The 26,451-nt window shown below is 38.0% G+C and overlaps 1 protein-coding gene across 9 annotated transcripts in view; it reads left to right on the plus strand.

Annotated features, from left to right (window-relative positions):
* The window catches only part of bcor (BCL6 corepressor), a 299,088-nt gene that overhangs the window by 241,019 nt on the left and 31,618 nt on the right, over positions 1 to 26,451 (plus strand). For 6 of the 9 annotated variants that reach the window (XM_063050807.1, XM_063050817.1, XM_063050809.1 and 3 more), the window contains 7 exons: positions 1,219 to 1,312; positions 9,277 to 12,117; positions 13,346 to 13,402; positions 13,811 to 13,994; positions 16,322 to 16,399; positions 19,530 to 19,886; positions 22,659 to 23,024. In XM_063050807.1, the coding sequence (XP_062906877.1) occupies positions 1,219 to 1,312; positions 9,277 to 12,117; positions 13,346 to 13,402; positions 13,811 to 13,994; positions 16,322 to 16,399; positions 19,530 to 19,886; positions 22,659 to 23,024 (3,977 nt within the window). The remainder of the gene's footprint in view (positions 1 to 1,218; positions 1,313 to 9,276; positions 12,118 to 13,345; positions 13,403 to 13,810; positions 13,995 to 16,321; positions 16,400 to 19,529; positions 19,887 to 22,658; positions 23,025 to 26,451) is intronic. The other 3 variants (XM_063050808.1, XM_063050816.1, XM_063050810.1) reach the window with 3 other exon arrangements.

Consider the following 26,451-nt stretch of genomic DNA (forward strand, 5'->3'; position numbering starts at 1 on the left):
TTGAGCGTATTTGTTGACGTGCCAAATCGCTTCAAACTCCTAATGAAGTATAGCCACTGTCTTGCCTTCTTTATAACTACATCAGTTTGCTGGAACCAGGTTAGATCCTCCGAGATCTTGACACCCAGGAACTTGAAGCTGCTCACTCTCTCCACTTCTGATCCCTCGATGAGGATTGGTGCATGTTGGTTGATTACCAATGATTATTGGTTACTAATGACCATTGGTGTTAGTCAGGGTGGTTTGAACATCTCAGACACCACTGATCTCCTGGGATTTTCACACATAAGTCTCTAGAGTTTACAGAAAATGGTGTGAAAAACAAACATACAGTAAACAGCAGTTTTGTGGACAAAAATGCCTTTTAAATAAGAGAGGTCAGAGGAGAATTGCCAGACTGGTTCAAACTGACAGAAAGGTGACAGTAACTCAAATAACCACGTGGTACAATGATGGTGTGCAGAAGTGCACTCTGAATGAAGATCACATTGAACCTTGAAGTAGATGTGCTACAGCAGCAGAAGACCTTGAACTTAATCTGAGTGACCACTTTATTGGGTATAGGAGGTACCTAATCAAGTGGCCACTGAGTGTATACTACAGTGTTTCTGAAGATTGATTATATAGGGAATTCTATTAGTTGATTTATTACATGTATGATTTATTTAACATAAAAGACTAGTTTCATATATGAAGGTTTCTTTATACACCCGTTTGTTTTTTTTTTGACTTTCATTTGTATCTCTTGTTTAAGTATTATTACATTACAACATTGTGCCTAAAATCTATTTCAAGCAGAGAAGTGATCTGAGAGATGAGCATATATCAGATATGAAAAGCCCAGGCAGATAATTAAAACTGACGTTGGTGATCTTTAGTGATGTTCCAATGACCAACTTATAGGAATACTGGAAATTTTATTAATAAAGTTGGAAAGCAAAGTTTATTTGACTTTGAAGAGTTCTGGATAATTTTTAAAGGCACAGTATCCAAGGTGGCTTTTACCTTAAATAGTGATTACCTGTCATACTCAGTGCCTTATGGAATAATGATGAAAAGCTTCCCGTAAGTAGTTCATTGCTGTAGGAAGGGTGAAACTTTATTTTGAGAGAAAAAATACTTGCTGATCATGATAACTAAAACTATTTGGGAAATGCCTAATATTGCAATGTGTGTGCAGGTTAAGGTCAACATGATTGAATTTGATTTTTTTCACAGTCGAAAAGTCTCTGTAAGTGATGGTGAAACACAAAAAAGCATGAAGCGTTTTGGGATGAGAGAAGAACATCATATGACCCACAACTTGAGTGTGGTGAGTTAATACTTTTGTACTTGTCAAATTTAACTTGTCTATTATTTTGAACTAATGAACTAAAGTGAATTAATTTGTTAAAATTGCTTATTGATTGTCAATATACAAGAAATTTGATCTCAGTTGTACAGTAATCTGAGAGCTTAGGCCTATTGAAATACAGTCACAAGCTGAAGTTATATTATAAAAACAAGGAGTATGAGCAGGGCTAGCTATCTGGCCTGTTGAGCCTGCTCCGTCATTCCGACTGATTTGGCCTTGGACTCGGCTCCATCTACTTGCCCTTTTCCCCATAACCCTTAAACCCCCTACTATGCAAAACTCTACCTTAGATATATTTAATGAGGTAACCTCTACTGCTTCCTTGGGCAGAGAATTCCACATATTCACATGAGCTTTTAGTTTGATGTTTTCCTTTATTTCCTTAGTTATCCAAGACTGGCTCTTCCCATCCTTACTCTTCTTGCTTTTAACTGCATTATACTTCCGTTGTGCACTGCGAAAAATCTCTTTGAAGGTCTTCTCATGTTCCTCAGCTGTTCCTCCACCCCCCCATAGCCTGTGTTCCCAGTTTACACGAGCTATTTCCTCATCCCATGTATTCTCCCTTATTTAGGCATTATACACTGATTTTAGATAAAACTATTGTGTCCTCCATTTGTATTTTTGTATTTGAATGATTCAGTCATCCTGTGATCACTCTTTCCAAAGGATCCATCACAACAAGATAGTTGATTTTATGTGTCTCACTGTACAGGACCAGATCTAAGATAGGATGTTCCTTTGTAGGTTCAGCAACATGCTGTGCAAAAAAGTTGTCAGAAATCCATTTTATCAACTCCTCCTCAAGACAGCTTCAACCAACTTGATTGACCAATTATATATGCAAGTTAAAGTCCCCATTATATATGCAAGTTGTAGAAGGAGTATAGTATGGATGGTGCATCTTTGATACATATTAGTGTAGCAACCTTTACTTAAATATACAAGGCTAGATTTTAAGGTTTATGGATGATACACACCCACCCAAAATATGTTGTGAACAATGAGGAACATCACAACAGACTTAAGATGAAAGCAGAGAAACTGATGAAATGGGCAGATATATGATAGATAAAATTTAATGGAAATGTGTAGGAAGGATAGAATTATTCGTACAACATGTACAATTTTAAAGGTAGTTTAGAGACACGGAGTGCTTATACTCACATTTTTGAAAGTGGCAAGCAAATATGATTAGGTTCTTTTTAACAAAGAACATTCTTGGTTTTATAAACACAGGCATAGAATAATGGAGCAAGGAATTTTTAGCAAACCTTTATGGATCACTAGCTAGGTTCCAGCTACATCATTGCTTCTTTTTCGAGTAAGTAGACTTAAGGAAGAATGTCAAGATATTAGGAGATTTACTTGAGTGGTGCTGATAAGGTTATGGGATATTTAATAGAGATCTTCAAATTTATAAGGAAATTTGACTGATAAGAATAGACTATCTCCAGTGGCACAGATGTGAAGAATGAGAGGACACAGATTAAGGACATTTGCAAAATGACTGGTGATGTATAAGAATATTTTATGCAGTCAGTTGTGATTGTGCTTGCACCATTTGAAGAGGAAATCAAATGTAATAATAACCTGATCAGAATCAGGTTTAATATCACTGGCATATGTCGTGAAACTTGTTGTCATGTGGCAGCCTGTACATTGCAATACATAATAAAAATTGTAAATTACGGTTAGAAGAAAGTGTGTGTGTGTGTTTATTTATTTTTAACATTGTTTTTCCCCCTCACCCCTTATGGGTAGTGTGTATGTGTACTTTTCCCTCAATCTTGGGTCCTCTACCAGAGGCCCGGGAACTTGAGGATTTGGTGTGGTATCCTTCTGTTCCTAGTAGTGCGCTCTTCTGGACTGAGATCTCAGATGTTGTTCCCGGGATTTGTTGGACCCAGTCTCCCAGTTCTGGTGTCTCAGCCCCAAGTGCTCCTATCACCATTGGGATTACTCTGGCTTTAACCTTCCACATCCTTTCTATCTACTCTTTCAAGCCCTGGTATTTCTCTAGCTTCTCACGTTCTTTCTTCTGGATGTTACTGTCATTCAGGATTGCCACATCTATTACTATTGTTTTCTTCTGTTCCTTGTCCTGCATTACTATGTCTGGTTGGTTGGCTGGTACCTTCTTATCAGTCTGCATTTGGAAATCTCACCGGATCTTAGCTCTGTCATTCTCCACTACCTTCTTGGGTGTTTCCCATTTGGAATTGTGAGTGTCCAATCCGTACTCAGCGCAGATGTTCCTGTACACAATTCCTAAAAACCTTGTTGTGCCATTCAGTGTATGCTGCCCCTGCCTGCATCTTGCACTCTGCTACGATGTGTTGGATAGTTTCAGCGGATTCTTTGCACCGTCTGCATCTTGGGTCTTACCTGCTTCTACTGCCCTGGTGCTCAGTGTTTTTTCTTGTGCAGCCATGAGCGGTGCCTCTGTGCTGTCCCTCAGCCCTGCCATTTCCAGCCATTGGTTTGACTACCTTATGTCAGCCACCTCCTATCTGGTGATGGTACATCCCGTGCAGTGGCTTGTCCTGCCATGTCCTCTGGTCCTCTGGCTTTGCTTCACCCACTTCCACTTCCATTTTCATATCGCCTGTCTGCTGTCCGAGGTGTTCTCCAGGAGGTCTTCCTTAGGAGCCATATTCCTGATATACTCATGGATGCTTTGCATTTCTTCCAGAATTGTGGCCTTGACACATCCAATTCTCCTTTATCCCTATGGGTGTACAATCACTTGATGTTGAACTTTGGGTGGAGTCCCTCATGTATTGTTAGTAGTTTCCAGGTCTTGATGTCAGCGGCTTTCAGTTCTTTCCTTGGCCAGCACACTATTGAGGCTGGGTATCTGATGACTGGTATAGCGAATGTGTTGATGGCTCTGATCTTGTTCTTCCCATTCAGCTGATTTTTTAGGACCTTTCTCACTCTTTGGAGGTACTTAGATGTTGCAGCCTTCCTTGTGTCCTCATCGTGGCTTCCATGCCCCTGCAAGATCCCCAGGTATTTGTAGCTGTCCTGTACATCTGGTATGTGACCTTCAGGTAACTCAACTCCTTCAGTATCAATGAGTCTGCCTCTTTTCACTACCATCTGGGTGCACTTTTCCAGTCCAAATGATATCCTGATGGCTCAGCTGTGCATCCTTGTCAGGTGGAATAGTGAGTCAATGTCTCTTTCATTTGTGGCATACAGCTTGATGTTATCCATGTACAGGAAGTGGCTGATGGTCACTCCACTCTTGAACCTGTATCCGTATCCACTCTGAGATGATCTGGCTGAAGGCGTTCAAGCTTATGCAGAACAGCAGTGGGGATAGTGCATTGCCCTGATATATTGCACGTCTGGTGGACACTTTTCCTTTTGGCTTTGAGTTAACTTTTAGCATTGTCCTCCAATGGCCCATTGAGTTCTTGATGAAGGACCTTAGTACCTTGTTGACCTCGTACAGAGACAGGCATTCCAGGGTCTGTGTGTGAGGCATTGAAACATATGGTTTCTGGTAGTCGATCCAGGCTATACTTAGGTTGGTTGCCTGGTCTTGAAGTCTCGCATGGCTGCCCTGTCCACCAGTGGTTGGTGCTTGGAGCATCTTGTTCCATTACCAATCCCCCTCTGAGCAGGGGTTCAGGAATTTACATGCATGTTCCTTCAGCTTTGTGGCTATGATGCCTGATCGGAGCTTCCACGTTGTTGACCGGCAGGTTATAGGCCGGCAGTTTGATGGTGTTGCTCCTTTGTGAGGATTCATTATGAGTACTGTCCTTCCTTGAGTTAGCCAGCCAGGGTGGGATCCTGCTTCAAGTAGCTGGTTCGTTGGAGCTGCCAGCCATGTTTGTAATGCTGTTAGTTTCTTCAGTCAATAGGCGTGGATCATGTCAGGCCCTGGTGATGTCCAGTTCTTCATACTTGCTACCCATTGCTGGACATCTACTGCTGTGATGGTGACTGGTTCTTCCTCTGGGAGGTTGCAGAGGCTTGCTTGTCGGTCTTTCAGCCATTGGACACTGGTATTATGTGATGCATCTTTCTCCCACATACTCTTCCAGTACTCCTCAGTTGCTGTTTTGGTTGGTTCACATCCTGTCTTGTTGTTGCCCTGGAACTGTGCAAATACTTTTCCTGGTTCTTTGGAGAAGAGTGCATTTATTCACTTAGCCTCTGCGTCCTTAGTGTACCTCTGTAGTCTGGTAGCTGGAGCTGTTAACCATTGCTTGGCAGTTTCCAGGGCTTCAGCTATGGGTATATCTCTGTACTTCCTCAGTAGCCGAGATGAGTCTTTGGTCTTCCCACCCCTCTGCAGCTCAGTTAGTCTGCTGACCTCTGCCCTTGTGGTTTTCATCTTGGCTTCCAGTCCTCGTCTCCCGGGGGGGGAGGGGGGCGGGGGGGGGGAGGTTATAGCAGTATTCTCCACTGTATTTCATTTTGCAGCCCGGCATTTCTAGAACTACTGCTTTTGTGGGCAGATGTAATGTGAGCATGAGGGACCCCTCACACGTATTAAATCTGCCCACAAAAGCAGTAATTCTGGAAATGCTGGACTACAAAATGAAATATAAAATTAAGTAAGTACAAAAAGAGAAGGAAGTAGTGAGGTAGTGTCCATGGGTTCATTGTTCATTCAGAAATATGATGACGGAGGGAGGAGAGAGAGCAGCGCGCTGCGCGTGCGCAGCCCTCCGGTGAAAAATTATATCGTATCCGTTAAATAGGGGCCGTGGACAATTCTGATTTGATGGAGATAGACATGAAAGCACAGAGGAACATCTGGAGAAATTTCTGAAACGCCAGTTCACTGCTGTTGTTACTGCGTGGTCGGGAATCTTCCAGAGGGAAGGCCTCAAAATCCCCGGCTTTGCTTGCTGTTGGCAACTGAGATTGAGGTCGAATCGTTCGGACAGAGATGGTGCTCAGTACTCGGTGTCGGAGAGCTGATTGGAGGCTCGAAGTTTTCGGATGACTCAGAGTCGGACTGTGATCAGGCATGGCAGGGAGAGTTTCTACTTCTCCCGTCTGTGTGAGATGTGGGACATTTGAGAGACTTTGAACTTTTTACTGTGCTCATGGACTTCTTCATCAAGTTATGGTATTGTTGCACTGTTGTAACTATATGTTATAATTATGTGGTTTTGTTATTTTTTTCAGTCTTGGTCTGTCCTGTGTTTTGTGATATCACACCGGAGGAAATATTGTATCATTTCTTAATGAATGCATTACTAAATGACAATAAAAGAGGACTGCGTGTCTTCATAATCTAAAGAAGCTGTTCCTGAGTCACTAAGTGTGTGCCTTCAGGCTTCTGTGCCCCCTTAATGATGGATGCCGCCTTTTTGAGCCGTCACTCCCTGAAGATGCCCTGGATGTTGGGAAGGCTAGTGCCCATGATGGAGTTGACTGAGTTTACAACTTCCTGCAGCTTACTTATAGATGGCATTTGAGCTGTGCCTAGCACATGTTCAGGGGTGTAGAGAGAGTAGAGCAGTGGGTTAAGCATACATCACTGAGGCCCACTAGTGTTGATTATCAGTGAGGAGGAGATGTTATCCGCACAGACTGTGGTCTTCTGGTGAGGAAGTCAAGGATCCAGTTACAGCGGAGTAGAGGTCCAGGTTTTTCCACAGTTTTTGATCAGAACTGTAGAAATGAATGTGTTTAAATGATGAGTTATAGTTAATAAACAGCAGCCTGACATAAATATTAGTTTTGCCCTGGTGATCCAAGGCTCTGTGAAGAGCCAATGAGATTGCATCCACCTTAAACCTATTCTAGCAATAAACAAGTTGCAGAGGGTCCAGGCCCCTGCTTAGGCAGGAGTTGACTCTAGCCATAACCAACCTCTCAATGCACATCATCACCGGAGATCTGAGTTTACTGGACAGTAGTTGTCAGGCAGCTCACACTGCTCTTCATGGACACTGGTATGATTGTTGCCCTTTTGAAGCAGCTGGGAACTTCCGACTGTAGTAATGTAAGATTGAAAATGTCTTTGGACACACCCGCCAGTTGGTTGTACAAGTTTTCAGAGCCCTGGCAGGTACACTATCGGCATCTGTGGCCTTCTAAGAGTTCACTCTCTTGAAAGACGTTCTGACTTCAGCCTCCAAGACAGATCACAGGGTCACCGGATACTGCAGGGATCCTCATAGCTGTAGTTTTATTCTCCCTTTCAAAGCGTGATAAACAGATTAGGGGAAAAATGAGGGAGAATTGGACAAGGAAATGGGACTAATAGATGTAAGAGCTTAACACTAGCAAGATAAGTTTTGTAGACTGTGTTTTGTAAGATGGCAGCTTGCTTCCCTGAAGGATATAAATACACCAATTAGACTTCTACAACAACCTCACAGCTTCTAACTGATTATTATTGCTCTATTACCTCTATATTTCAAATTTACTCAAGCTTTTAAAGAATTCAAATTCACAAGTCATATATTGGGATCTTGATTCATATCAGTAAATGCAAATAAAATTTTAAAAGCGTATACTGGAAATCTGACAACAAGCATAATGTCTGTAAATATTCAGCTGAGTTTTGAGGTATAGCCTTCAAATGAAACATAAATCTATTTTTCTTTCCACAGATGCTGTCTGACTCACTAAGAGTTTCCAGCATTTTTTGTTTTTCTTCTTAATTCTTGTGTTTTCAGTCCTGCCCTTTGGTTTCCTCATCCAACAACATAACATTAATTTAGTGTAACTAGTTTGAGTTCTGGTTTCTGCCTTGTTCACAAATGAGTTTCTCAGAATCTCTGCCGTTATTTCCCTGTCAGATGACTCTGCAGCTGAATTCACAGAGATATCATTTAGTAACAAATGTGAAGCCAACTGATTGCCAGTTTATTTTTGCAAACCATGTCAATTCAAAAAGTATAATTCTGATACAATTTGTATTGCAGCTTTAAAAAAAATGCTAAGTGCTTCACAGATGGAGACAGATAAGGGAATGGATGACGAACCAGGAAGAGAGAAATTTGAAAGAATTTGGTGAAGGGAGAGGAGGAAAAGGGAAAATAGATGAAATTGTTACATAATTGGATGCAGGACAGAGTTCCTTGGAACTTGGAAGTGGTCATAAGTGTAATAAGGATTGGGAAAGTAACTCTCCTAATTTACTCAACAGTATGTGTGATTGGCCTTGCCTCCAGTACATGCTCTGTAGTCTCAATCCTCCTCATTTTAGCAATCTATAAAGCTTCAAGATATCCAGTTATTCCTGAAGCTGCCAATATCCTCTCTTAAGCCACTCACCTCTCCTTTTAGATTGTATCTTGGATACTTATAAAACTTTACATAGCTGGCATCGACATTTTGTTTGTGGATGTGCTGTGTAAAACTTTGGATTGGCCTTGCTTTGTTAGAAGTGCAATATAAATGGAAATAACTACTGGTGTTCTGGCACTGCTGAATAATTTGGGCTGAGATGATGCTGAAATAATAGAGCCAAGGAAGTATAAAATTTAGGCTGATAATGCACCCTGTGCGCTTGATTTTTACACCCCACTAATAATACAGCAATGGAGACAAGTGTAGTAGAAGGGGATAGAATGGATGGGAGAAGGTGGGATTTGTGGGACCAACACTATCAGTGGCAGAGGGAGAAGAGCAGTTGAGTAGCTACTAAACTGTATACAGTAAATTGATGATCAGTAGAATAGTTGGTTTATTTTACCTCCATAAACAGTAATGTTATGGTAACAAGGTTTATTAGGAGCTGAGACGTAGGTTATAAATACTTGCCTTTCCTCTGTATGGTTGTTCTATCCAGTTTCCTTGTGTTTTGTTTCATATGCTAACCGGCAATAAATTTTATCATTTATTAGAAGAGTAGCTTTGACTGACAGAAAACAAACCAAATGATTTTTAAATGGTATATAATATATTGTAATTAATCTTGTTGAAATTCTGTTCAGGTGGATGCTGCCTCAGTGAGACAAATTGATCGACTAAGAGCTACCAGTGGTATCATGCAAGAGGAGCTTAGAAACCATAACGGTATTATATATCCTACTGCACATGGGCTAAGAAATGAAAAAGAACAAGAGGCTGCGGTGGCCATGACCAGTTTGGGATTTATGGCCGATAGAATGCCTGATTTGAATTATAAAGTGCATCCACCAGAAACACTGGAAAATGGAAGTGGTTGCTCAAAGCCTCATGAAAGCTTTAGCACACTGTATAAATCGCCTGCTGGTCTACAAAGTGCTGCTAGTGCCCGAGGTGAACCACTGGGTTTAGAAGGATCTTCTGCTGGCAAACAAACTCCAGTAAATGGAACTGGTCCAAGTTATTTGCGGCTCCCGTGGGTTAACCCATACATAGAGAGCCCACCATCAGGCATGTATTCATTTGTGGACTCTTCAAGTAATTACCCAAGGAACATGTATAAAACATGTTTGATACCTTCACAGAACTCTTTTGGCCTACCGCAGCACATAACCTATTCACCAGTCTGTAGTCACAGTGACCGCTTTTTATACATACCACCTCCACACTATGGCTTGCCTCCGATCCCTTCATCTCTTCCTTCTCCATTAAGGATTACACCAGCTGCAACATCACCCATAATGTCATCGATGGTTCACTGTTCTGAAAAATGCCTTTCCGGGATAATGACAGGTAACCCAAGACTACCAGTTGATCCACACATTTTGACTCATCAGATTTCAAGTAGTAAGAAAACAAGGGTTCCAGTTTCTGAAAAGTCAAATGCTAGTAGCATTTCTACTGACCCAGCTGCATTGTTGCAATCTCCAAGACCACCTTCCCGGCTTCAGCTATCCTCAGGGCAGATTGCTGAGAATTCTTCTGAATTTCAGAAGCATCTTGCTAGGATATCTGGCCCTTCTCCTTCAATGGCACTTCCTCATGGTTATTTAAGTCTAAGTAGTGAATTTACTTCTCCTGTTCGTTCAGTAAATGGCAAAACCTCAAAACCACCAGAATCTAGTGAAAACTTCCAGCAAACAGCAACGCATTCACGAAACACTCAGCCAGAACAAAAAACTGCTAAGTCTCCATCGCAGCAAGAAAAACAGACATCCACCAAAGACTGCAATGAAAAGCCTCTAGATCTGTCTTCTAAAGTAGGCTGTGGTGAGACCTCAACTGATCAAGTGTCAAAGACTGAGAGTATTGATAAGGTGGTACCTGGAAAATGGCGAAACAACTCTTCATTGTCAAGCAAGGAAACACATTCTGAAGGTTTTTCGACTTCAATGCAGTGTGATGTTCCTGTTGAAAGGCCTGCTATTATTAATAAATTGCACTCAACCTGGGCTATTCCTAGTACCAGTTCTGCAGGAGACCATCAAACGAGTAGTATATTGGTGAGCAATAAAACACTAGAGCGTATAATTCCACATCAGCGAAGCTCCTCGTGTCCTAGGATTGGGAGTTCCAATGGTTCTGTTACTCATATTCCAGGTTCAGTCTCTGCATTGGGCCGTCCTGCATCTGCTTCACCGTCGCCAAATGTTAATACTGAATGGGTTCAGTCTGAAAAGGCACATCGGAATAATTCTTCAAATAAGACATCTGTCATTCACCAAACAGGACAGTCCTCCCCAATACCAAGTAAGCAGCCCACTAAAGGGACCAAAGGAAGCTGTCAAGATTTTGTGTCGCATGCAACTGAAAGTGGTCAGTCATCAGGTTCAATATTTCTAACTCCAAATGAGACTTTTCTATCCCCACCTTTACCATATCCAAATAGATATTTTACATACTCCACACCAGAAGGAATCCCAATTAGCCACCTTCCCTTACCTGATAAAGGACTTGTATTTCCCCATCCTGCCTTATTACCCAATGGCAACTTATACGCAGGAAACTTAGCACCAAAGCACAGACTTTCTTATAGCAGTTTGCCAACATGCAGAAGTGAGTACACACTATTCCACAATACCCAGAATTTGATCAACCCTATCATCTCGCCAAACAGTGTTCAGGAAGAAAAACGGAGTGAAGGCGCACAGCGACGATCCAGATCACATGATCGACTTCGAAGCAGTGAAGAGCCAGTTAACCGAGAGAGACCAGCGGAAATTTCACAAAAAGTAAATGCAGACCAGTTGCATGCTTCAGGAAGAAGTGAACCATTATGTCATAGTCCAAAGAATCATGGCAAAACATTTGCCAAAGATAATAAGGACAAACAACTGATCTTAGAACACAACGATCAACGGGGTAAAACTGAAGCAAAAACGTCTAAAAAGTGTATCCCCTCAGAGGGCAATAACAAACAAAATTCCACAAAGGAAAGCAGTGATAAAACAGTTGACTCAGTGGAAGCCATTTCAATAGAAGATGGTATCCAAAAAGACAGAGATGCCCATAAGGGAGTAGAGACCTGTAGCTTATCACAGAGCCAGTGTTTACCAAATCAGAATATAAACAAAGAAAATACTTCAGACAGCCAAAGCAAAGAGAGTACAACAGCTCACTTGATTGCTGGTGTCTCAGAGAATGATTCCATTATTAACAATGTTGCCACATCTTCTGGCAAAACAAATACAGAGAAGGAATTTGGTGCTGAAACTGGGCAGTTTTTGGCTCAATTGAATCACAGTGATACCAAAGACAGAATTGAAGATCTGGAGGCAACAGCTGCTAAATTTATGAAGCCGAAGAAATCTAATCTAACAAAACGAATAGCAAACTCAGCTGGGTATGTGGGAGATAAATTTAAGTGTGTCACAACTGAACTATATGCAGACTCCAGCCAACTTAGTCGAGAACAACGAGCACTACAGGTGAGTTGTTGACTTGTTTGTCAATGATTAAAATGTTCTTAATTAAAGCCTTTTGATTTTATAAAACATTTTTAATGTTTAATATTCTTGATTGAGTAAAGTAAACCCTACTTAAAATAGGTTTCTTTATCTTTCTGAAGGCTGCTCCAAGCATCCATTACTAGGCCATGATATAAAGGAGTCTTTACAGTGGACTAATCCATCTTAAAAATTTTGTGAACTATGTGTAACAGCAGTTAAATCTAAATTGTTTTTGGGAAACTGGCAATACTTGCAAGACAATATTTGGTGTTCCTCTCTAATTATCCTGAGGATGTCAATAATCATTCACATATGATGGAACTGGATTTACTGGTAGGTCAGAGAGGCAAAACTTGCAGGATTATGACAGGAGCTGAGCACATATTATCCATAACATTCAAAATGCATTGGACTCTTCTCTGAATTTGGCTTTTTGGAATTTGAACTCAACCTTCTGGTTAGCAGTTCAATACCATAATCACTGTGCTACTGTACCCACATCAGTTTTGCCTTCTATCAAAAATTTTGTGCCATTATTGCCAGTTTTCATGTTTTTTTTCAGTTTCCAAACCACTGAAATTACATTCCTTTTGCTTTATAAACAAAACCAAATCACCCCAAAGTGACATATATTTTCAAAAACGGAAATGAAGATGAAATAATATGTATATAAAATACCACCAATTACATTGTGTTAGGAAATGACATACAGACTTGTACTATGTCATGTAATGGCTTTGTCCTTGTATTCATGGTTGTACTGCTTATCTGAATAAATTTCGGACATCTCCATGGCCACACTTATTATGTGTTTCTGTAGCATGTTTAAAAATGTTTGGCATTGTCTGCTATCGTTGTTCTTGTGCAATAATTAAAAATCAGAAAGTGTGTAGCATTAGAAATCAGTGATATGGTTAATTATCTCCAAGGATAAGTTTTCTTCCCATACTAGATATGTTATAGATAGGTCCATTAATTAGATGAATTATTTATCCCTACCCCATCCTCCCTCTTTGCTTTTTTCCCCACACATTTGTATTGTCTATATTTATTGTATGTAAGGTCTTCAGTAAACATTCCACCTTTACACACATTTTTGATAGGTGAAAAGCCTCTTAATTTTCATTCTTGTTGTGAAGTTTTGGTTTGTGTCTGTAAAAAAATGAATGCTAAAGTTCCCCACTGAGTGATCATTTTAATTGAATAGATGGAAGGATTATCACAAGAGGACAGTATTTTAAATCAGCCTGCTGCTTACTGTGAGGTCAGTTCTTCAGATTTTTCTCAGATTATTTAACTTAAATGAAAAGAATTGTTAAATGATTTTAGTTAACAAAAGTTTGGGCAGTGAGTCAACAGATGTGGACCCCAGAACTAGTCTACAGACTACCTTCCTTGTTTTGAAACTCTCAAGCGTGTTTCAAGATTATATGCAATAGAAATATAATTATTCTTTTTAAGATATGCAACCATCCTTTTATCATAGGAGATGCTATAATTATTCATTTTATTAAATAGAGCATTGATGCAACTTTAGAACACTGCTGATTTTAGAAATTCTCTTACAATGAGTTTTCAGTACAGGTGCAAAATTAAGGCAAATTTGTTACTGCTGTTCTATTAATAAGAGATTATGTTATTCATTTATTAATACTTTAATTTATGATTCTAGCGTGCTATGATGCGCTTTTCTGAGCTTGAGATGAAACAGCGGGATGATAGTAGGGTATCTGAGGATGCATTAGAGGACAACAAATTAGGTGACGCTGAATGGAAAAGCTTCACCGGGAAGAAGGAAAAGAAGTCAAAGGAAGACTCAGAAGATGAGATTACATCAGTAGAAAATTTTGATGAAGGTGAATGACATAGCAGGAATAATTATAAGTTATTGCACTTGGAAGGGTTAGTGCTATTAAGTACAATGATGTGTAATACTTAAGTTTGAATTAAAAATTATTTTCCTACTGATAACTTGGAAATCATTGGGCTGAATCATGTTGAATATTATTAGCGTTTCCAAACAGTTAGCAGCAGTCAGCCAATCAACAAAAGTGAGACCCCAGACATGTGCCAAGAGCGAGCTTACTGACTACTCAGAGGGCTGTCTGTCATTTTGCTGTAACTTTGGACTCTGCATGGAATAGTGTATGGAATCTACTGTAGTGCAAACCATTTACATCTATAAAACATTTTTGTTCAGTAAAACTCAGTAATTTAGAAACTCAAAAGTTTTACCTTGCTGAATAAAAATCAATTTCAAATAGTCACCATTAAAGTAATAGGAGTTGAATTTTATACACAATAGTGTTGATAGTCCGAAGTGTATTAAATAATTCTGTTGAGCAACATATTAGTTCAGTGCATTCTGTTTTTTTTTGCAGTTTACATAACCTTGACTTTGGATACTAGTTATTTTTAAAAAAGCACATCATAATACAATAATAAATAATTTACCAACTTTCAGCAAGATGTTCATTGAACACTGAACACCATTGCAACCAACCAGCTTTTTAGTTTTCACCTTTAAAGAAAAACTTACTGCGGTTTCTTAATAAACTAATTACTTTTGATATGAAAACATATTTTGCACAGTGGCAGTCAGTGCCTTTGTATAATATTTGAAGATGTCGTGAGCCAGAGCTGCGTTTGGAATCTTGCAGTTTCAGCCAGGGACCTTACAAGTTTTGTGTTAGGGTCTGCATCTTAATCCAAACTGAAATAATGCAGGAAACATATAGAGATTTGATAGAAACAACTGTATTTAAAATTCCCCAATATGTTCTATGGTGTGGTCAGTTTTGTATGAATTGTTCTTGTGTTAGCTTCATAAGCAAGGAGAATGTGTGAAATTTGTACAATTTCACCTTCGTTGGACTGAGCCTAGTCTCTCAATCTTTGACGTATTTTCAAAACAACCAGACAATTACTTCATTCCCATATATTCCATGAAGTTTTTTTGGGGTTATTACAGTTAGTATTTCTCTGCCCTGTAGAGAAAGTAGTTCTCTCGAAGTTAAAGTTACTAGCATCAGTGATCAGGTCAGCAAGTAAGTTTTGTCTGACAAGGTCATGAATGTTGCTGAATTATTGGTTGATTCTTGAATGCCCCTGTTAGTGTACTCACTTATCTGCCAGTCACCTGGCAGCGAAAGACCAGTAATGAAATTGCCTGGTTGCTGTGGGGAATTGAAACTATTACCATGACAACAATGCTATGGAGTGTTACCATGGTACACCACATGGTGATAAATTACAGGATGTGCCATGAGTCATATGATTCTTGTTAGCTGTGATCAAATGATTTAAACAACCACACAAAAAATCCACTGTACTACAAAAAATTGTTTTCTGTCAGACGTTTAAACACCACTGATACTCTTTTTGCATATGATTAACAGCAACACTGGCAAGAAGTCACATTAATATTGTAAGAAGTTTTCTTTATTCAGTACTACTGACGTATGATAATACTGTTCTAGTGATGGTGGAAGTCCCTGCCTAGATGTCTGTTCAAGTACTAGCCAAAGCAACATGAGGTCAGACTATTTGAACACAGATGAGTTTCTACCTGATTTTAGTTAACATTCAGATACATTTTGCTTTCCAGTAGTACAAGCTTAGGGGCATACAGAGCAATTAATAGTACAGCCTAACCGTGATTAACTCAAAACATGCAAACCATCAAATTGCATACATCTTAGTTTACACTGCTGAAAAAATATAATATGGTGAACTCATGACTTGAAAAAGAATTAAAGGTTTCACCAAAGAACATTACTCTGTGAAATCTTCTGTAATATCTTCGTGTGAATGTTAGATGGCAATAAGTACAAAAATAGAATTAGAGCAATTACATTTTTGATTGCTGTTGGTGATATTGATATATGACTGTTTCATATCTTTGTTATGACATTTGCCTGTATTATTTTATGCAACCAATAACTCACTTTAAATGGGTTAATGTTTCTGCAAAAATAGTAAACTAGAAATTACTTGCAAGGTGTCAAACATTTTTCAGCATCTGTAATGTCTAGTTCAGTATTTCTTCATTTGATTTATGGTATTAGGCAAAAGACTAGCACTCAACCACCACAGTATTTAATTTTTATTGTATCTGAAAAAAAAACAGAACTGTTTGATAGGCCAACCAGTATATATTTTATTTTTTTGGCTTTTAAATTAGCCTTCCAAAAGAAACAAAAGAATGGATTCCGAGATTTTATTCCACTTCTTCTGCAAGTGCAAGCACACAACAAGTCTGGTATGTATTCATTTTGCAGTTATTGAGAAAAGTTCAAGGAATATAATTGTGTTTCCATGCATTTTCAATTTTTATTAAGGTATTTAGCAAAAATGTCCTAACTTGTAATTTTATACAAATCTTGAAGATGATTAGTTGTACTCATTGGAACTACTTTTTAATTTTAATTATTTTCAAACTTATGAAATGTAAGGACATCTTTCTGCTTAAGTTACGTAATGATTCATTGCTGAAGCATTGTATTTGGAAAAATGTCAAGTTATCTGAGGTATGTACTGAAGTAAACTTGAAGTAACTTGCATGCTAATAATGAAGTACAACAAATTAGTTCTTGACTTTTGAAATAGTGTAGGCTCCTTACAATACCAATCCTTGGAGTATTATTTCTGAGATTTAAAAATGGGAGCCAACACTTCTCTATAAAATGGTTCAAGTAGATTAAATAGAAAATATCTTATCTATTAATTGTATGAAAAAGGCACAATTAGAAAATGAGGATCCAGTAAAGCAAGAATTCCTTCTAAATTTATTGGAAAACGTTTATTTGTTTTTATAAAAAATCTACCTTAATTTTACTTTAATTTCCACTCTATGACTTCTTATTGTAGCTATTAAAAATGTCACCAGAGAGAAATTTGGTGTCTTATTCCTTTGGTACTATCACTGTGAGCTATATACTCCCATCCCATCTACTTGCTCCTCTGTATATTTTAGTAATTTCTTCAAATATTTACCCAATTCTACTTCAAATGAAATGAGTAACTCAGGTCTGTGGGGTCTAGGAACATAATAGTAAATATTCTGTTAACCTTTCGTGTGATTCTTTTTTTTAATCACATTTTGCGTTTCTACTATAATTCCTTAATTTATGTTGCTTTATAACCATTTACTGACTAATAGAATCATAAAGTCATACAGCACAGAAACAGGCCCTTTGGGTCACCATGTCTCTGCTGACCATCAAGTACTTATCTATACTAATTCCATTTACCAGCACTTAGTCCATAGCCTGCTGTGCCTTGGTGAGTCAAGTGCTTGTGCAGATACATCTTAGCTGAACTTTTAATTAAATGAGAGTACCTGCATCCACCACCTTCTCAGGCAGTATGTTCCAGACTGCAATCACCCTCTGGGTAGAAAAAAATCTTCCTAAAATGCATTGAACGGGACCGTGATGGAGGCACGTACTCTCACGTATCAGAGGAATCTGGACAGCACTTGAAAATGATCTTTCACTATTTATCTCTAAATGCAGTTTTAAAATTTTAAACACTTCTGTTATAATACAGCATTATCATCGGCAATTTTTTTAATCACATCTCAGATCTCAAATATGCTGTCTTATTGCTGGAATGAGTGTACTCAATGTACCTTTTCTAGTGTTCCTCTGCTTTTTGTATAACAGGGTTGTTAAAACTGCACAAATAAACCAATTGTGGGTGGTGATTGGTACTCTTTTCATTCTCTCAGACTCTTAGGTCAATGGCTTCTGATTCATTTCCTAATTTTTCATACTTCCTATTTTCCTGACTAATCCATTCTGAGATCTTCTTGCACTCTGTTGTTATCTTTATTTGGTTTCTATGTTTCCTCTTGGCTCCTCTGCTTATCACTTCCATTCTTAAACCATTTTTCTAATCTCCAGTTTAGCACATTTCAGGTCATCCTTTTTAAACTCTTGCTCAATTTGTAGCATTCTCTTCTCAAAATCAGAGGATTGCTGGTTCAAAGCTCATGAGAGACTTGGGGACAAAATTCTAGGCTGAAACATTATTGAAAAACCTAGAAGGTACTATACTTTTAGAGGTTGGCATTAAAACAAGATCCCCTCTGCCCTTATAGATTGATATAACAGAGCACTTATTTTGACGAAAAACTGATGTATTATCTCAAATGTATTGGTCATGTTTCATTGTACAATTACCTATCACTAATTAAAGCATTATATCCTGTCACTATTGCTTTGAAATTTGATGAACTAAGATGTGCATAAATTGTGCCCACATTTCTAACACTGTAACAATAATTATCTTCCACAAAATACTTAATATTCTGAAAGGTACTTCAGGAAATCCTGACAAAAACATAAATAGATGCAGCCTTTAATTTTTTTTTGTCTTTTTTCATGTGTGCTTTGTTTTCAGCCTGTGTATTATTTTGCTTTTTTCTCTTATTTTGTTTTACATTATTCATTTGTAATCTTGAAAGATATTAAACTTGAAACATCAACTTTCATACTTTATCAACAGTTGAGATTTGACCTTTGAGCATCTTCAATATTTTCTGTTTTGTGGTCAAAATGATGTTTTGTACACATCACTTCTTTAGGCCTAATGAATCCTCTATCTATCAGCGGAACAAATTACACTTTTCTTAATTAGAAAAAGATTTTGCATGTTGAATCTTATTTTCAAAGCAGCTGACGTGAACTCACTTCAGAATCTCTTCCTCCACACAGAAACATTCAGAACTGGATATATAACAAATGAATATTCCTATATTCGAGTTACTTTCGTATCATTATTCCTACCCTGCAGCCAAGCATCTATAATGTCAAATATACTATGCTTAACTTGTGCTTCTGATCCCTCATTTTTTAAGGCAAATAAACACAAATTTGCATGTGAAAAATTTAGGTCTGGTTCCTGGTTCTCAAAGAACTCTTTTCAATACCATAAGACCAGGTTCAAATTCCTTCTTGGCTTGGTCTCCAGCTCTCCTTCCATCTTTAACATTCTAAAATCCTTAAATTACTGAGGGTTCCCCCTAAATTTGACCTCATGTAGAGCTTTCCTATTAAGATCTGGAAAGAAGTTGAGTGTACTTTGGTTATTGCTTCCTCTTGTTTCAAACCAGCTCTAACATTTGTTATACTACAATCATTTTGTATGTTCTCCAGTTTCCAAAATATTTGGAAAATTAGAAATACTGCCTCTGTCAATTTGTCACTACTCTTCTAAATTTTCTGAGGTTTGGACAAAGCCTGCGCATTTGTCGTGTATATATTTACCATTTTAAAATTGCAGTTTTTATTATTAAAAAAATTATTCAAAAGAAAATGCATCAAATTTCCACTTGTTTATATGGTACTGAAATACATGTAGGAACTAATTAGCCACTTTTTCTGCAGATGATCTAGATAGCAATGCAAAGCACCTAGATCAGCTGGTTGAAAATCATGAAAATGGAGAATATTGGAGTGATCGTACCAATGCAGAGAGTTCGACCCTACAGAAAGTATCCCCATCTAATCACGACTTTGAAAAAACTATACAGGCTCATCATCGTGAGGGTGCTAGTTATAATTCTGAGCCAGCCTTTGACCAGGATAGCCAATATTGCAAGAAAATTTTAGGAGGGAACCGAGACAAAATGAACACTCATGAAGGACAATCAGAGATGAAGGGATATAATGAGACCTGCATCAATCGATCAATGATGCCAGAAATTTTTAAGATGAAAAGAAAAAGACAAAGTTCCATTACAGGTAAGGGTTACAGTATTTTGTACTTTCTGATTGCATGTACAAACGTATATTATAAATATAACAAAGTTAAGTTTAGGCTGGGTGAACATCTTTTTCTTGTGAAAAATTCCATCTAATATACACCTGTAAAGTGTTATCTTTTAATTTGATATATACAAAAGATTTCAAGGTTCCTTCTCCTTTTTAGTAGATTATTAAACAAGTACTTGAGAATATATTGAACCCTTTCAGTATAGAAAAAACTGAATAGGTCCAAGAGGCAAATATGCTCTTTATTATAAAACAAAAACTTTTTTAAAATGCTCACATTTTAAATACAAATTGTTGCAGAAGTAGTTTTGAAACATCTTGCAAAATCAGATTAAAGTTCAGTGTAGTGTTTAACATATTTAATGTTTGATCAGGAATTTTTACAAAAGCATTTATTAATAAGCATTTTGAAAATATAAAAAATACAGATTTAAGGTAATTGATAAAAGGATTAGTGGGGAGTTGAGAAAAAGGTCTTCAAACAACAACCTGGAGCCTGGAAGTCATCAACTGACAGGGTGGTGGAGAGGTAAATTTTGTCACATTTGAAAAGATCTGGATGACCACGCAAAAGAACCATAACCTGCAGAGTTATAAACCAGGTGCTGGGAAGTTAGATTTTTGGCTAGCCCTGAATGTTCTAAGTTGCTAGTTTTGTTTGCCTTAATTTTTTTGTGATTCCAATTATTATAATCCACCTAGACCAATACAGCACTTTACTTTAATGTTGCCATTCTAAAAGCGAGAACTGGTGGGTTTGTTCCTTTGTCTTGGATAGGTTGTTAAGGTGCACAGTCAGCACAGTTCCACTTCCAGCAGATGCAAGGTCACCATAGAGAATACAGTCTGAACACTCTTGGTTAAAGGAGGATAATATTGAATCAGATAAGCACCTAAAATGATGCAGAAAGTAAATTGTGTATCTTTCATGTTTTTTAAATTTGTGGCTATTTTGGTAATTAATTTTGACTTTCTCCTGAACATTTTGTAAATAGAATCATAGATCACTATCGCACAGAAACGGGCCCTTTGGCCCCTCTGGCCCTTGCCAAACTATTCATCTGCCTAGTCCCTGGCATTGAGGTCATATCCCTCGAAAGCCCTCCCATCCATGTACCTATCCAAATTATTCTTAAATGTTTAAATTGAACACGCTTCCGCTGGCAGCTCGTTCCACACTCTCACCACCTTCTGAGTGAAGAAATTCCCCCTCATGTTTCCCTTATACATTTCACCTTCCACCCTTAATCTATGACCTCTGGTTCTGGTGTCACCCAACCGCAAAGGAAAAAGCCTGCTTGCATTTGCCCTATCTATGCCCCTCATAACTTCGTATACCTCTATCAAATCTCCCCTCATTCTTCTACAGTCCAGGGAATAAAGTCCTAACTATTCAACTGTAACTCAGATCCCCAAGTCCTAGCAACAGCCTTGTACATTTTCTCTACATTATTTCAACATCTTTCCTGTAGGTAGGTGACCAAAACTGCATACAATACTCCAAATTAGGCCTCATCAACATCCTATACACTACTACTACGTCGACTCAGGCCTAGGGTCTTATACTACTTCAACATAACATCCCATGATGATGGCTTGGTAAATTCTTTTACCTTTAGGAAAACATCATATCCAATTATTTCTCAGTTATGACATAGATAAAAGCATTTGCTGCAAAAAGAGTCACTGGATAGCAATGGGGAGCAATGTTACATAGTGATTTCTTGCCATCTATTTTTCTCTTCCATCCCATGAGTATGTTGGTCATTTGTGTATCTCTCCTACTGCAACTTAGCGCAGATAGGCCATGGCATCACCTAACTTGGCCAAAAGTGTAGAGTTTATTATTCTATAAAACGCATTTAATATTACTCATCTACTTGGTCATTCTCATCAATTTATTGACAGAAAAGCAAATTATATATTCACAATCATTCATACCCAAACAGCCTTTTGTTTATAAAGAATAATGTCAGGCTCCTGCTCCATTTGGAGCTTTTCAGCTCCAGCAACCCAGTTCAGTGCTGACCACGGTGCTGTTGTGGAGTTTGCTCATTCTCCCTCTGGCTGCATGGCTTTCCCCTTCATGCTGTGGTTTCCTCCCATATTCTATATAGGTACACTTGGGAAGGTAAGTAACTACAGTAAGTTGCCCCTGCCGATGGCATCCAGGGAGAGGGGCAAAATATTGACGAAAATTTTTAAAGAATAGGTTACAGGGAAAAGTAGGTGAGGAATAACAATGCTCTGTGAACCAGCATAGACTCAAATGGGCCAAATTGGCTTCCTTGTATGTTATAATGAAATATATAATACATTATACAAACTTTCTGTTGATATATTAAATATGTAACATCATAGGGCATGACTGTATTTCTAAAGAAAATGCTTATTATTTTTTAAATTTAGGAGTTATATCATACACGGACTAAACCAACAAGAATCAAATAGCTTATCCATTTTTTATTTGGCTTTTTAAAAATAAGTATTGGCAAATACAAATTTCATTTTGCTCAGAGTTGGGAGTCACGTTCTTAAATTGTTAAGTTTCATTTGACACTAACATGGGAGACTCATTTTTCCAGGATGATTGTGTTGTGATGACAGGAAATACCGTATTTGTATTGAAATATTGAAAAGCATAACATTCAGGATTGCTCAGAACAGTAGGGCTGCATATGATTTTGTTTGTAGTGTTGTTAGTTGTAGGGCATGTTTCATTAACTTGGACTATTTTCAAAGTAGATGAATGGACTGAAAAAGAGATGAATGATGAATCCACGGATAATTCAGAAGATTCGCACTCAAGTGAAGTAACAAACCTAAAAGTGTGCATTGAACTAACAGGACTCCATCCACGCAAGCAAAGACATCTGCATCATCTAAGGGCACTCTGGGAGCAGCAAGTGTCTCCCAACAAATCCTCTCCTTCCAAGACAGATCGACACAGCAGAAAGGAATTAGCAGGAGGCAAGGAGTCAGAGATTATTGCAAAAGAAATTAAAGTCAAAGACAGGGCAGAAGAAAAAAGTACCAAGAAAGCATCAGATGCCAAGGCAAACAGAAATGGATCTGAAGAGACCTTCAATAGGAATGACTTCGAGAAAGGTACATTTGAAACCTGGAGAAGTCTGAATGTTTGTTTAATTTAGAAACACTTAATGTACCTTATAAGGAAAATGGGGCACTAATCAGATTCTTCCAAACACTTTTCCTTTTCACTAAACATGGAACTCTTGAGGAGAAGGAATTTTGAAAACTTTCAAAGAAAACTTAAAGTACCTTAACCAAATTTTCATTTGCTTCTCATTCTGATTATTCCTGAGCAAAAATTATTAAGTACTTCCTTGCAGTTATCTAATTATTGATGGTCTCCATTTTGCATTTCTCAAATAATTTTACATTCTACTGTTGTGAAGATGACCTAACCTGTTAACATTTGTTTCATGGTGAATTGACAGGAGGTGTATCAAATCGTGTCATATCGGGTGAAGCTAATTTTTCCCTGTTAAAAAGTAAAGGAAAAAAATTGATGCAATCCTTAAGTTTCACAAGTAGTGAATTAACCCATGGAGACAAACATATATGAGCAACAAGATGACTTTAGAATTCAGAGATGGGCTTGCAGTTTGGATGTTGGACTCTGCGATCTATTTTTAGATCTATTACTTAATGCTTCAGAAATGTAATGTTTGGCAACATTGACAATTTTTTATTATGATAAGTGCAAAAGTTGTTAGAAATCTGAAGGAAAAAGAAAATACTGGAAATAAACAATAAATAGAACGGGACCAATGAAAAGAGAGTCAAATTTTCAGACTGATCTTTCATCAGAAAGAGCACTTGGTAATCAGTTTGGTGGGAAGGAAGAAGGGGAAGGTCAGTTGTCTGTCTTGTGTTTTCATGTGAAGATTACATGCAAAAATGAAAGCAGGAAATGGAAGAATCGGAGAGAATGGAAGTTTCTTCAGAAGCTGTGGTGTGGATCGTCACGTCGACAGAAATGATGCAATAGGAAAATGTGGGAGATTAAAGAGAATAGAACTAACTAAGAGCTATCCAGAATCTGGAAATTTTAGAACAAAGAAAATTTTAAAAACAAGGATCAAATGAGGAAACTCCATTTGGTTGGACTACTGAATGGAATAACTGTTCAATGTGTATCAAATAGAACTGAGAACTGAGGATGCAAAATTAGCTCGAAACTAGGAAGAAGAGGGTGGTAATTTTTTTTCTCCAATTAGTGGCAATTAACTAGTGGCGTGCAACAGGAATCAGTGCTGGGACCCTTGTTATTTGTTCTTTATAAAAATGATTTGGATACGAAGTTGCTAGTCTTGATCAATAAATTTATGAAATTAGAAGGTGTTTCAAAAAAGGTTATTTACAGGAGGATCTTGATCAGTTAGGGAAGTGGGCCGAGAATTGTCAAATGGAATTCATTGCAGATATGTGTGAGGTGATTCATTTTGGAAAGTCAAACCAGTGTAGGCCTTATACTATGAATGGCAGGGCATTAGGGATGTAATGGTAATTAAGGGTACATGTACATAGTTCTTTGAAAGGGACATTACAGGTAAAGAGGTTGATGAAAAAAGCATTTAGCACTCTGGCCTTCAATAATCCAGGGTGATACGGGGTTTGGACGTTATGTTGCAGTTGTACAAGTTGTTGATGAGTCTGCACTTGGAGTACTGTATTCAGTTTCGCTCACGGCATTAAAGAAAAGATGTAGTTAAACTGGAAAGGGTGCAGAAAAGATTAACAAGCATGTTGCCAGGATGAGAGGGCCTGAGTGATAGGGTGAAGTTAGCCAGACTAGGTCTTTATTCCTTAGAACATAGCAAAATGAGGGGCAACCTTATAGAAAAGTTTAAAATTATGAAAGGCATAGACAAAATCGGTGGAGTCCAAAGCTACAGATTCAGAGTGAGAGAGGAAAGATTTAAAAGAGACCTGAAGGGCAGCTTTTTCACACATAGGGTAGTGACTATATGAAACATTGCCAAAGGAAGTAGTTGAGGCAGGTTCAATAGTATCAATTATGAAGCACCTGGATAGGTACATGGAGGGGTGGGGCTAAGGGGATATGGGTTGAACATAACACATCAAGACTAATTGGGTGGGCACTATGGTCAGTGTGGACTTGTTAGGCCATAGAGCCTGTGTCTGTGCTCTATTGCTCTATGACTTAACGGCTTAGTGAAACATCAGAGCTGGCCTAAAGAGGGGTCCATTTTAAAAATGAATGCAGTGCTTGCATATTGAACAAAATCAGTTAATACAGGTTAATATTTCATTTAACCTTCCTTCAGAAAACTTCAACCCAAGATTATTAGCACAGAGAGAAACTTCAACTTTTTTTCTTTTCCTTGAACTGCTACTGTGAAAATTGCATAAGATTTGCACAATATTTCTCACAAGGTTCTGAAAAAGCCAGACAGAGAAAGTGACAGGGTTGAGTAATTTGGTGTGAAAATTAGTTTGATCAAATACAAAGGCAATATATTTTATAAAATATTATTTTACTATTCTAAATGATTTTTCCCTTATCAATTTTGCCCACAAGGATATACTTACAATTCAAAATTTATCACAGTTGATTAAATTATTTTTTTTCTTTCCTGTTTAAATAAATTTGATTACCATTCCTTTTATGGTTTTAATATCACTATCTGATAATTAGGGTACAGTGGAAAGCAAATAGGAAGTATTGTTCAGAAACAAGTATTAAGGTTTCAGCAGACCAGAGAAACATCAATATCCAAGTTACAGGTAACTGAAGATTTAAGAAGTTAAGATTTTTTTCATTCGAATTTAGAAGATTAAACCACGATTCTTGAAAAGGTTCCAGAAATGAGCGTTAGGTTGAGAATTGCTGGGTGCTTTCCAGGATAGTGAGTTGGTGACTGGAGTTTATTAGTTGCTGGTGATCACAGAACAAATAAAAGAGTAGATAGGAAAAAATCCTGTAATTAACTGATTTAATTTTCTGCTACAAACTGCAGTTGGAAGAGGATCTGTAACATTTTGAAATTAAGGTTAAGGTTCTTATAAAGAAGGAATTTTGAACTAGGAGAGTGTAATTAGAATAAAATGCTCACTTGGAGAAAAGCAGCGGCCCAGTCATTTGGACAGAATGACCTTATCACTGCTCTGATATTTTATGGTTCTGTGTAGCCCTAAATGTTCTCTGTCAATAGCAATGGCTTTCTTTTCAGCAAGTTCAGCAAGCTCTTTCTTGCTCTCAGCAGAAATTTAGATCAGATCTTTTGAACAAGAGTTGTCTATTGTCCTTCTGGCTCACATTCTCTTTATGACTGTTGTAGACAGCAGCAGTGCTGGTTCATAACAAGATTATGAACCATCATTAGGCACATCATATGGAGAGTTCTTGAAAGATCAGGACACTATTCAGAAAAATCCAGTGTGGCCCAGTTTAAGCACCAGACATTATTGTGACTTACCACAGGCTTCATTGCAGGAGACTGAAGGCACTGCTCCTGACTTGCTTTTGCCAGATCTGAGGCTAACA

Source organism: Mobula hypostoma, chromosome 6 (assembly GCF_963921235.1).
Source record: "Mobula hypostoma chromosome 6, sMobHyp1.1, whole genome shotgun sequence".
Taxonomy (NCBI): Eukaryota; Metazoa; Chordata; class Chondrichthyes; order Myliobatiformes; family Myliobatidae; genus Mobula; species Mobula hypostoma.